The 12145-nt window shown below is 40.7% G+C and overlaps 1 protein-coding gene across 1 annotated transcript; it reads left to right on the top strand.

Moving 5' to 3' along the window:
• Window positions 1-9090, top strand: LOC116993199 (PEST proteolytic signal containing nuclear protein). Its single transcript, XM_033053587.1, has 5 exons — window positions 1-97; window positions 3510-3730; window positions 5625-5699; window positions 6164-6219; window positions 7132-9090. Exons 1-5 carry the CDS (start codon window positions 43-45, stop codon window positions 7259-7261), a joined length of 537 nt encoding a protein of 178 aa, XP_032909478.1. The 5' UTR covers window positions 1-42; the 3' UTR covers window positions 7262-9090.
• Window positions 9091-12145: the final 3055 nt, after the last annotated feature.

Below are 12145 nucleotides of genomic sequence, written 5' to 3'. Positions count from 1 at the left end.
CCGAGCGGCGCGCGTGCGCGGCGCGTGAGGAGGCGGGGGAAAATGGCGGACGGCAGAGCTGAGGGGGAGAAGGCGAAGCGGCCGCCGCCCGCAGGAGGTGAACATGTAGCGCCTCTCGCCGCGGAGCTGTGGGGTGGGAACGGGGTCCGGGCTGGTCCAGCGGGGTTAGGGGGGTCCAGGTGTGCCTCACCCGGCGGTGAGTTGCCCGGGCCGGGTCGGGTCGTGCCGTGCCCGGCCCTGCGGGGAGAGTGGGTGGCCTGGGCCTGAGGGGGCTGCGCTGGAGGAGAGGCCGAGTCGGACCTGCTGTGCTCAGCTTCACAGGCGCTTTTGTAAAAATACACCAGCTTCTCATTGGCCATGCAGATGCGCTATTTCTCTCCCGTAAAAATACATGGGGTGCTTACGCCGTGTTCTGAGAGAAATGCGACTGTTTCTGTCTGCAAGGATGGAGACAGAACCTTAAAATTAACTTTCAACAGTTATGGTACCTTTTTTATAAATGGGTACAGTAAATATTATTTAATTGCTGTTTTAAGCGTTTGGGGTTTTTTGGGGGTTTTTGTTTTTTTGTTTTTTTGCTTGGTAACAATCTGTAAGTTTGTTGTTTGATTGTATAATATTTGTATTATGACTGGACATTCCTGTCACTTCTGCACTATTTGGTTTATTTGGTTCAGAAATTTTAATTGTATGTTTCTTTCTTCTTCCTTCCCTTAACTTAAAGTTGAGAGGTCATTGGCTTTGCAACGATAAAGCTTTTCTTTCTTGGTGTCATTCTTTTTTTTTTTTTGTTTGGTTTAGTTGGGTTTTGGTGGAGTATTTTTTGGTTTCAGTATATCTGTAGGGAGAGAGCACTTCTTAGATCTGGTGAAAAATTAAATCAGGCTTGTAAACCAATCAGGATAGTCTCAACTGTGAATGTGATTTCTGATAATCGCTGACATTTGAACAGTATTGATTTCAGATAGCTCCTTGACTCTTGGTTCTCTGTTGGGCTTTGGTGGCTTTTTGGTGGTAGTATTGGGTGTTTGTTTCTATTTGTAATAAAGTAACTGGACAGCATCAGTACATCAGTAATTCATACTGTTTTGTGTGCTGAAACACGATCTGAATGAGTTGGGCTACCTTTGCCCTAAGGAAGAATAATTGCTCCCTGAGGATTTTTGAAAGCAATTTGTAGTCTTTAGCTTTTGCCAAGATAGTGGGGCTTAAAATTAACTTAGTTGTGACTGGTTTGTTCCCACATGCCCCAGTGGTCACACTTCCAGGGACAACAGATCCTGAAATGCTGTGCAGCTGCCACTATCACTCTTGTCTCTTCAACCACCTGGACAGTGGAAAGTGTCCACTCGTGTGGTTTGTTGATACGTATGAGTAAAACTTAGCTGTGAAGTAGGACAACTTTTTATGTCTGGAATCCATGGAAAGGGCACTAGCCAGTCTAGTTTGAAATAGTACTGCTACTTTCTGTAGGTGAAGTATGACCTCCAGGAAAAAATAAAGCAGCCTTGATATCTTGGAATATATATATGGACTGGCATGGAAGATGGTAGAGACCTGTTTAATGGTTAATGTATCTGCATTTTTGTTTCCTGCAGAAATCAAGCAGCACAAGGGCTCCCTCCCCACCTTCCCCAATTGTCTTGTACCCCTTACAGCTCTCTCATCCAGCAGGAGTGTTTCTTTCAGCAGTCTGGAGTTCATCCTTTGCAAAGCCCCATAGAAATAACGCTCAGAATGCAGAGCTGATAGAAGCTAATTCTGAGAAAGATGCTCTTTAGGATTTGGTGAGAAAACAGATGTGGGTAGATTGTATTAGGCTTCACCTTGTGCTTAGCAGTATTTCAACCTTCAAGCTAGCACTAGTCTAGGAACCTGGAGTGGTTCCCTGTGCCCTGAATTTTGGGCTGCTATGGATTTTGTATGTTATGAAAAATAAGACTTAGCCCTATGGGTCCAGCATCTTTAAGGCCAGTGAGTCTTCTACCTACCCTTGACTCACAGTCTCTAGTATACTGAGGCTGGACTTGGAGCATTCTGTTTAATGTGATTTCAGGGACTAGCTGTAAGGATGCTCTCATAGTCTCTGCAGACTGCTGATGGTAAACTGTGCTAAGACAGCTACCAGTACCCAAGGTCGTTTGTTTAAATTTTGTTTGTTTCTCTTTCCTCCTTTGTTTTTCATTTTTATAGCTATATTTTCTGGATCAAATTTCTAGTACCATTTTTTAATACAGTGAAACTGATTGCAGTTACAATTTTTTTGTGTTCTGCCATATTTCTGAAGGTGAATGATAAATCCATTTTGGTTTCAATCACTTATTATCTTGATACTTTGAAGAGTGGGTAGAAGTGGTATTTTCTGCTGCTTATGATTTGGGAAATAGCAGACAAATATGTATATATAGATTGAGTCCCTAGTTTATTTCTTTCCTGATGTTGTTTGCTTTTTTAAATTTTTTTCCCTCTCAGAGCTACAATCTGTTGACCCCCAATTCAGACTTTCTTCTCTCCCACTGCTTCACCTTACATAGCAGCTTTTTGCATTAGCAGTGCAAAGAGCTTTATCAGAATTTGCTGTGCATGGAAGGTGCTGTTCTCCATTTGATGTGATGAGGAACTTGTACTAGCTCCAGTTGTTTTAAACTGCTACTGTGAGCACTTCCCTGTCCATTCCTTAATGTGTGTTGGTTTTTTCCCCGCTTCTGCTACTGCAGTGGTTTGCTTATTGCAGCGGCAGGAAAGTGTCTTTTTGCTGAAGCATTTGCTCTGTTCAGTATGAGTTTTCCAAGGACACTTTTGTCTCTTGGTGTAGCTGAAGAAGCTGATTTCATAGGAATGGAAGTGTTACTTGAATGTTTTTTCTCTGTCAATCACTGTTCAACTGCTGTGTTTTCCATGCCTATACAAAACCAGAAAAGATGAAATCTATATATATGTTTTTTTAGTGCTGATTCCTTCCTCAAGCAGAGCATGGCAGATTTATTACAGATGAGATGCGGACAAGCAGTGACTTGAAACATGATTGAGACAGCCAACCTCACTGTAGTCACTCCCATGATTTTAGAGTTGTGCCAGACAAGCCTAGAGACTGCCATGGACATGGTTTTGTAGAAATTTAGTAGAATTAATTTTAACTTAGATTATCTACTCTAGATTTGGGATTCCAATTATGAAAGCTTATCTGTGGCAACTTAAAAACTTTAAGAGATTTAGTCATCTACATTTAATTTACTACATGAACTTTGACTTCCATACTAAATAAAGAGATGGTGCTTCAAGATTGTTTTCCTGGCTCATACAAGAAGTTCTTTACAAGTAGTGGAGTGCTTGCAGTTTCTTCTCCTCTTTGTGTTTTGCTGTCCACTAAATATACATTGGTGGAAACTGGTGTCACTAAAAACATCTTACCCATTGCACCCAAAGTATAATGCTTTTTGAGGTTGCTGCTCCCTTCAATCTGCTCAGTAAAAGTAGCTCATCTTGGTAAGTTGTTTCGACTTCACCAGGACCTGAAGAAGAGGCAGAAAAACCTGTGAAAACTAAGACTGTTTCTTCCAGTAATGGAGGAGAAAGTTCGAGTCGCAGCGCAGAGAAACGGGCAGCTAATGAAGAAGCTGAAGACTTCACCACAAAGCCTGCTCCTGCCAAAATGTCCAAGTTTGGATTTTCCATAGGCAGTCAGACAACAAAGAAGGCATCTGCAATATCCATCAAACTGGGAGCAAATGTAAGTTTACCGAGGGCTTTTAATTTTAGGGAAACTGAGGGAGAGGGGAAGTACTTTGGGGAGGCTTCCTTGCAGATGGAAACCTTGAATTCCCATGAGTAAAGTAATTCCCATGGGTAAAGTTTAAGCAGGCATTGCAGGGCCAGCTAGCTGTGCATGTGTAAGTACTTCAAGGTGGTTAATAACAGGTCAGTAGTCTCAGGAATCATAAGGCTTGATTGAAATGAACTGTACATCTTTGAACATATAGAATAATTTTGTAATGAGATTTTACAAGTCTGCAGTAATTTCCTGAGGGAAATGGGCAGGCTTGTTAAGCTGTTCAGGCTACTTTTGAAATGAGTGCTGGGAGCTTCATTGCATAGGATGCTTGGAGCTGGAAGAAAGCATCTAGGTGGCTTAAAGGTCGTCTGCCACTCCAAAGTTCTTATTTTAGCATGGGGAATTGTAGCGCATTTCCATGACTTTGCCTGTTCTTTGCAAGGTCAGTATGATTTATTTGTGTTAAATGCAAGAGATGGGGCTTTGTTACATTGGTTTCTAAGAATTCTGACCCCTTTGATTGTCCAGCACAAGGTATCCTTGTGCTTGCTCAGATGGGAATTTGATGACTCTATGTACTTCCAGAGTACTCCTCTGGCTTGGCCAAGGACGAGCCAGGGGCTTGCCTGTGTTCATTTACATTTCCCACCTACTGTTTATGAGTAGTTATCTGCACCAAATTCAAACTCTAATTGTGAAAACCTTGAACCTAGCACCCAGCAATGTCAGCATTTGAGAGACCTGCAAAGGATTGAAAGGGCGCGCTGTTATTTTGAGATGGAAGGGAGATGTGTGATGGCAGCAGTCTAGGGCATAAATGCAGTCAGGTCAGCTCAGACTTTGGAAAAATAGACAAGGCTTCTAGCATGCTTCGGTTTCTGATGTCCAAAGTGGCAATAAATTTTCCTCAGGATTTCTGGTTTACTGAATTTAGTGGGTGACTGACAGTGCACCAGATGGGACAGTGCTGAAATTTACCGTTTCTTTTCAGTCATTTTTACTCCCATAGTACATGACCCATTCCTTGGGCGCAGATGCTTTAAAAATGGTGTGTATTTATATGTTGTGCAGTATCAGTAAAGAACAGCTGTAGGCAGTTGTGTAAGGGCTCTGCTGCAGTACCAACTTCTAGGAGTATGTATAAAAGAATTGTCAGTAAAGGCAAAATGAAGAAAGCAATGTCGAGGATTGATTTAGTACTGTGGTAGCAATCTGTTACTAGTAACTTGGTTTTTTCTCAGTGGTGTTGAAGTAGCTTCTGGTACCACTGTTGTATCACATGTAACAGTTGTGAGTTTGACTACACTTTAAATAGAGGAATAAAAAGTTGGAAATAAAAGAAATACTCTTTAAAGGAACTTTATGTTAATTGGACTGTGTGATAGATACTGATAGTAGTTTAAAAGCATTGAATTGTTTTAAGCCAGAAAACTGTCATGTTGTTAAAATAGAAGAAAATAAACATATTCATTTTTTTCTGACGTTGATGGATAAGAATATCCCAAAAGAATAATGGAAAGAGTGACACAGTAACATTTTGAATGCCACAAGTTATTCAGGTTCTGTTTTAATTGTTCATGTCATACACCAGTGTCTGAGTACCCCTGCAGTGTGCTAGAAAGTTAAGACCTGCATGTGGGGAGTTGTAATATGAGAGGGCTCAGCTTGCTTCTCAGAGTGATCACACAAAAATGAGCAACCATTTTCCTTTGTCATTATAGAATCCTTTATGTGCTGGATTCAGCCAAAAACTTTTCCCCCTGTTACCCGTTTCAGTGAAGATGTTTGACTTAATTTTACCAAAATACTGAGTTTGTAGGCTTATGTTACTTGTGCATTTTGTCTTTTCCAGAAGCCTAAAGAGCCTCTTCCAACCCTGGCTCCAAAAACCCTTTCTGTAGCTGCAGCTTTCAACGAAGATGAAGATGTGAGTAATAAGCCAGTAAATAGCATTGGTGTGGTAGGCAGAGAGAGTGGGTTATTTATGGTTCTTAACATAAATATCAGGAATTTTGAACCTAGAAGCATCTCTTTAGATACTGATTAAGAGTGTACAATAGCTCTGTGTCGGTTCAAGAAATCATTAAAATGTTGATAACTTCTCCCTGACAGTAAGATGCACAACATCATTTGAATTAATATTTGCTTTCTCTAGACTTAATTAGAGGCAAAGGAAAGTTGTGCTTCTGGTTTGCTAAATATTTTGTTGTCATATTATTGCGCCTTCTTTCATAGAGGTGAACACAGGAATTTGTATTTTGTTCTATAACTGTGTAAGACCTCCATTGTGTCCAAAGTCACTTTGCTGTCCTGTAGGGCTGTAGTGCAGCCTTTGTCTTGTCAGGCATGTGAAGAGATCAAACGCAGCTCTGACCTCCTTTGTCCCTGCAGAGTGAGCCAGAGGAAATGCCCCCCGAGGCCAAGATGCGCATGAAGAACATTGGAAGGTAGGGCAGCTTTGAACTGTGCTTTGGAGAACGGTGTGTGTGAAATACCTCCCCAGCTCTGGGCACATCTTGAGGATGCTTTGAGAATACAAGGAGGTAGAATAGGTTAAAGAAGCATTTCTCCAGAAACAAGATTTTCTGATGTGTCATCAGGTTAAAAGTAGTACATTTGCATTTGAACTTTGAACCTTTTTTACCTTTTTGAGGAAGAAATTGAGTCTTTATTAAACAGAAGCTGTGTTTTTTTTCTTGTAAATATGATAGGTAGGAATTCCTGCTTGTCTCTACTTTGTATTTTTCTGGTTCTCCTTTTTATAACTTGCCTTGAAGTAGGTAGCCTGGCCACGTTTTTAAAGTCATGTGCAAGGAGAAGATAAGAATCATTCTCAGAAAGACAAATAATTGCTTGTTTACTTTGCAATAAATCATGTAATTCTTCTGCTTGCTACAGATTTGAGACAGTAGGGGAGCAGTCCTAAAATATGTAGGGATCTCTTCAGAGGAGGCCTCACTTAAATTAGGGCTGAATTTTGAGAATTTGTATTTCAGAGGTGTTTACCATGATAGACTGCTTTTAAAGTCAGTCACTCTGGAAGTTCTCTGGTGGTTTTTCTTTTTTCTCCAGTAGCAAATTTGGATCTTCAGTTTCTTAATCTTTGTAGCTGGCAGCAGTTACTTCCACTCTCCTGCCCCATCTCATTGCTCTGTTTTGACACACTATGTACACATCAGTTCTGTGGCCAGCTTACAGTTCCTTACAGTTCAATAGTGAGGGCTCCTGATGTAACAGAAGGAAATGTGTGGTAGTTTCTAGGGCAGACTGGGCTTGAAATTGGCATTTTCAGTGTCACATGACACAGTCTACGGTAATTGAGCTGGCTTTCTCAATGGCTCTTGTTTTACTTTTGACAGGGATACACCAACCTCAGCAGGACCAAATTCATTCAATAAAGGAAAGCATGGATTTTCTGACAACCAGAAGCTATGGGAACGAAATATAAAATCTCACCTTGGAAATGTCCATGACCAAGAAAATAACTAAATGATGTGGATTACAAGTTTGGGTGTTTTGGGGGGAGGGGAGGGTGTAACATTAAAGGAACAGTTTCCTTTTTTAAGAATGGTATGAGACTATCTTTGGAGCCACTTTTTTAAGACTTTGAGTGGTACACTAATAAATGAGTTTGAAATTAGAGGTAATTTATGTTTTGTATACAGATTTCAAGGCATTTGCTAATTTTGTAGTTCATGTGATTAGTTTCAAAAGGTTACAGATAATAAAGGAATTGGAGTGGTACATTTTTAAGATAATTTTTTTTGTCAGTGATTAAATAAGGTGGATGAAAAAGGTTACTGTCTCTTTAATCAGGTTCAAATTGAATACTCTTGCATTCTCACTTCTGGCTCCCTCTTCATAACAGGAGAGACAGTTGACTCCTAGGAATTCTGCTAAAGAGAGTGAGCACTGTCTTGTACTAGAAGTGTTACTGGACTATTAATTTGAATATAATCTTACACAGGAAATTACAAGAGCCTGATTTTTTTTTTTTCTCTCCCTGCAGTCACCTTTTGTTAAGTCTCTGCAAACTAGGAATTATGTTGCTCTGAGTGGCTCTGGTAACTTAGCTGATTTTGTTTAAAACTTCATGTAGGATGTGTAACCTTCAGTGGCCTGTTCTGTCCTAAGGAAATGGGCCTTGTCTGTATATTAGATACAGTCTGTAAAGAATATTCACTACAAAGGTAAATCAGTATTTTCAATGTGCTCCTTTTAAATCATTAGCCTTGAGTAGTGCTTGTTAGCATTTCCTAGTGGTACACAAAAGCCACCACCAAAAAATACAAGCTAATGTACATTAAGCTTCACCTTTGGTTGAAATATTTTTCTTTACTATGCCTAGAAGGAATAAAAGCCACACCAAAAATCGGTAACTCACTGCTTAAGTATGAAAAATCTAAGATGCACTTTCCCTGTCTTGACATTTAAGACAAAATGCCTTGATGCCTGTGACCTCAGTGGACACTATCAGGTCAAAGAATGCTGTATCTGCAGTCCTAACAAGTGTCGACTTCAGAAATAAAACTTGACCTTTTCCTGCCTGTCTTCCTTTTGCAGTGATTTTCAGCAGTGACATGAATCTGGTCAGTTTATTTCTTAGTTTCCGTACTGCAGGAGAGTGCTGAAGGATTTCAGTGCTAGTAATAACAGCCTAAATTTCAGTCTAATTTAGATCGTGTATTTGTAAATCATTTTACTTACAGAAATGGCTAAATAGAACATAATCAACAGCAACACCACCACCTCCCTATCCCAAACAAACACAAGGTTCTTTTAAAATTCAAATACCTGATAGTGTCAACCACTAAATTAATTTCAGCTGGGAAATGGTTGTAGCATTCAATACATTAATTGCTTTCATCCTGTCTCTCAAACTGTCTTCTTGCTAAAGTTGAATTTGCAAGTGCAGAAAGGAAAGTGCATCTTGAAATGTATTTTTTTATTATTATTATTATTATTTTAGGAAAGCTCTGACCACTTAGACTTTTGAGTTTGTAAGTTCTAAAAATATTTTTTGTATTTTTGTATTGTATGTGTAATCTTTTTTCTTTTGAAGTCTGATGCAGTTGAATACCTGTAACTGTTTTCTTTTAAAAGCCTTGTTATAAACTTAACATAAAAATGTATACATTATTTTTCTTCCATAGCAGAAATATTTGGTTTATTTAAGAAAAAACACACTTTCAGAACTGACTTTCAGGACCTCCAAAACCAATTTGGGCATTACTTGAACTAGGCAAGACAAACTTTTCACTTATTTTCATCACATGTGGTTACGTTTGTCTAAATAAATCCCCTTAAGATAGTGGTAATCCATAGTGAAGAGCTATTTTCTCGTGTTCCTCAGTAGCTGGTTCATGCTATATCAGTCACTTGTTCAGGAACAAAGCAAAACAGAACTTGAAATGAGAGAATTACTTGGAGATCTGTTCCTTGTTTTAGTTAACCTACCACCACTTTCTTCCACATCTTTGTCTCAAGTAGCTGTTCATACCCAGAATTTCCTTGTACTTCAAACTTATTTAGGATATTGCTAGGCAGAAGGGCAGATATGCTATGAAGTACCTTCCATGCAACTGAGAGAGCAAAAGTTGCATTTATCTTCTTACTTCCATGGTCAATAAATAATCCTAGACCTTGTGAGAGACTGCAGAAACTTGTAAATCTCAGCTGAAGGTGAGCAGTGATCTCGCCTCACCCAGTGCAAGTGTTCCTTCTCTGTGCATCATGGGAGCAAATCCATCAGGATGGCCTCAGTCTCCTCAGGACTGGGTGCCCAACAAGCTGGATTTTTTCACTCCCAGGTGTCTGCTGGTGTTTAATTTCTGATGCTTGCGAGAACTGACTGATCTGAACAATATTATCAAGGCAAAGGTTAGCTGGGATTAACTTGAAGCTGTAGGCTCTTTTGAGAGTAATATTGGGGTTTTTTTGCATGCAGAGAACCTTTTTATTTTTTTTGTTCTTGATGTGTTGGTTTTTTTCTGTTTGGTCTGTTTGGCTTTTTTTTCTAAGGATGTTCAAGAATCCTGATAAACTATCAAACCTCATGATAAATGATCTGATTTAGCTATGTTGCAGTGCTTCCAGGAGCTATGCTGAGTCCTCGAATTGCTTGGTACAGCAGTGTGTGCCTGTCAGTGGTTGAAATGCCAACTTGTGGTTTTATCCCATGGGGCTCATGCTTGCTTAGCAGGAACTGGCACCTGAGCAGCCTGCAGAACATTGATGACATAAGGTGAAGATGTGAGTAGGTACCCAGTAACCTTCTCTGTGCTACCCTGCAACTCTTCTGTTCTGAGCCTGCTGACTTGTAAATGGATCCAAACTCATCTAACTGTATTAAAATAATAAAAAGGCCCAACAACCCCCCCACCAAAAAAAACCACAAACCAACAAAAACCCAACAAACGAAGAACAAAAGGCAAGAAAAGTCCCCACCCAAAAATCCAAAACAAAGCAGCCCCACCAAACAGTGCTGTGAACTGCTGGTGGCTGTGTTTCAGGCAGTGCTGGGTGTAGCCCCTTATCCAATTTCATTCCCTTAAAGCATGGGAGGTGCATTGTCCAGGTTCTCAGAATGAAGATTTTATCAGCAGGAAGGAACGGATGTCAGTTCACAACTTGTGCTGTAGTGGAGATGACCCAGTCCCAGTATTCATTGAACTTTAGCAAAACCAACTGTGATCCTCCTGGGGGCACTGTGGCAGCAGCCACAGCTGCCATCAGGCCTGGTGAGCTTCATTGCCACAGCTGCCAGGTTTGCAGGGCACTCCTTTGTCAGAACCCACAGGACTCTGCTGAGTTCCCTGTGTTGGCAGTGGCTTTGCCAAAGTTGGTTTTCCTGAGAGACTTGGGAGGAGAACTTAGCTTTCGAGAAAATGGCAACTTCTGTTTCCTGAAGAGGTAAATGGGTTTTGAACTATTGGAATTCACTGGTGTCACTACAACTCTTTATAGGCTGCTGTAAGATAAGATAAATCCGTTTGGAGAAGCTTGGGTTTCAAGAAGGCTTTTGTCTGTGTGTTTGGTAGAACACTGTAAAGGGTGTTCTGCAAAGAAGTTCAGGTTTTTTTAATTCCTTACATAACTACGAGTTGAGGAATGCTGAGTAGTTCTGCCCTTAAGCTGCGAAAGGGAAGGTTACGTTCTCAGCAGAATTTGTTGTCTAGTATCGCTGGCACAACTCACTAGAACACCATAAATACTGGATAAACAGTTTGCTTTTTTACTTTATACTATTAATACACCCTTTATTTATTCTGGTTTCATTAACAAAAAGATTTACTGTTGTCTGTTGACATCTTATATAGTGCTTATTTGGGAAAGCTGCTCTTGTCTAATAATGTAGAGCCATTGCCTGGGGGTAGGTGTGTAGTTATCCATGGAATTAAAAGCACAGAACATCCACTGTTACACTTTAATTCTGGACACAGCATGCTCAGTTTGTGTTTGCAAACTTGCATTTAGCAATCTGCAGTGGTGGGAGCCCAAGATTTACTGCCAAAGCTCTGCAGCTTTTTGAGGTCTGAACACTACAATGCCAGCTGCCCCTCAGGCTGGATAAGGAGGAGGCAGGAGTGGCTGGTAATTGGAGCATGGACTTCCTGATGCAGTAGCATGGAATGAGCTCTGGAAAACCTCTGCTCGGCCTGTGGCTCAGTTCTTAAATTTGTTTCTTGGGATTGGATTTACCGATGAGATGGATACACAAAAAGTGTTTGTGGTTCTGTAGAAAGAGCTCCACTGAAACTTGAAGTCATGAGCCTGTATTGATGTTTTCCCAGCAGTACAAGTTATTAACCTACAGTTAACGCAAGTTATAGTCAAAACATTATCTCCCTTTTTCTCCCCCACCTTCCCCTAATTTGTAAACGTGATCGTTGTGTGTAAGGTGTTGGCTAATGCTCATTAGAGAATCACAACAAGTGCCTTGGTGACAGAAGTGTGGCTGTGAGAGCCCTCCCACTCACAGCAGTGCCATCTCTACAGCTGCAGGCACTGAACAGGTAACTGTGAAACAAGGGCCTAAAGGGGTTCTGTTACTCAGGTGCTCCTGACGATCCTGTTCACATGTAAAATTTAAACCCATAACAAGAAGAGCTTGCAGTACTCCACATGTGAAAGCACCACTTAACTCAGCTCGAAGGCAGGGCATTGACCTCTGAGGAGAGGCAAAGCCTGCAGCACAAAACTTTTCTTCAGGGAACAACTTCCCTTTTGCCAAGTCCTTTAAAGGTCACACAAGACTTTTAAGGATGCTCCCCAACAGTCCTGCACCAGAGTGACAACAGAGTGACCAGGGCCTTGTGCCTGCAGTAGCTGAAATTTTTCTGCAGAATAGGCCTTGATTAAGAGCTGCTCCAG

This window comes from Catharus ustulatus, chromosome 2 (assembly GCF_009819885.2).
Source record: "Catharus ustulatus isolate bCatUst1 chromosome 2, bCatUst1.pri.v2, whole genome shotgun sequence".
Classification (NCBI taxonomy): domain Eukaryota; kingdom Metazoa; phylum Chordata; class Aves; order Passeriformes; family Turdidae; genus Catharus; species Catharus ustulatus.
Note: the sequence above shows the minus strand (reverse complement) of the source record. Positions and strands in the feature narration are given on the sequence as shown.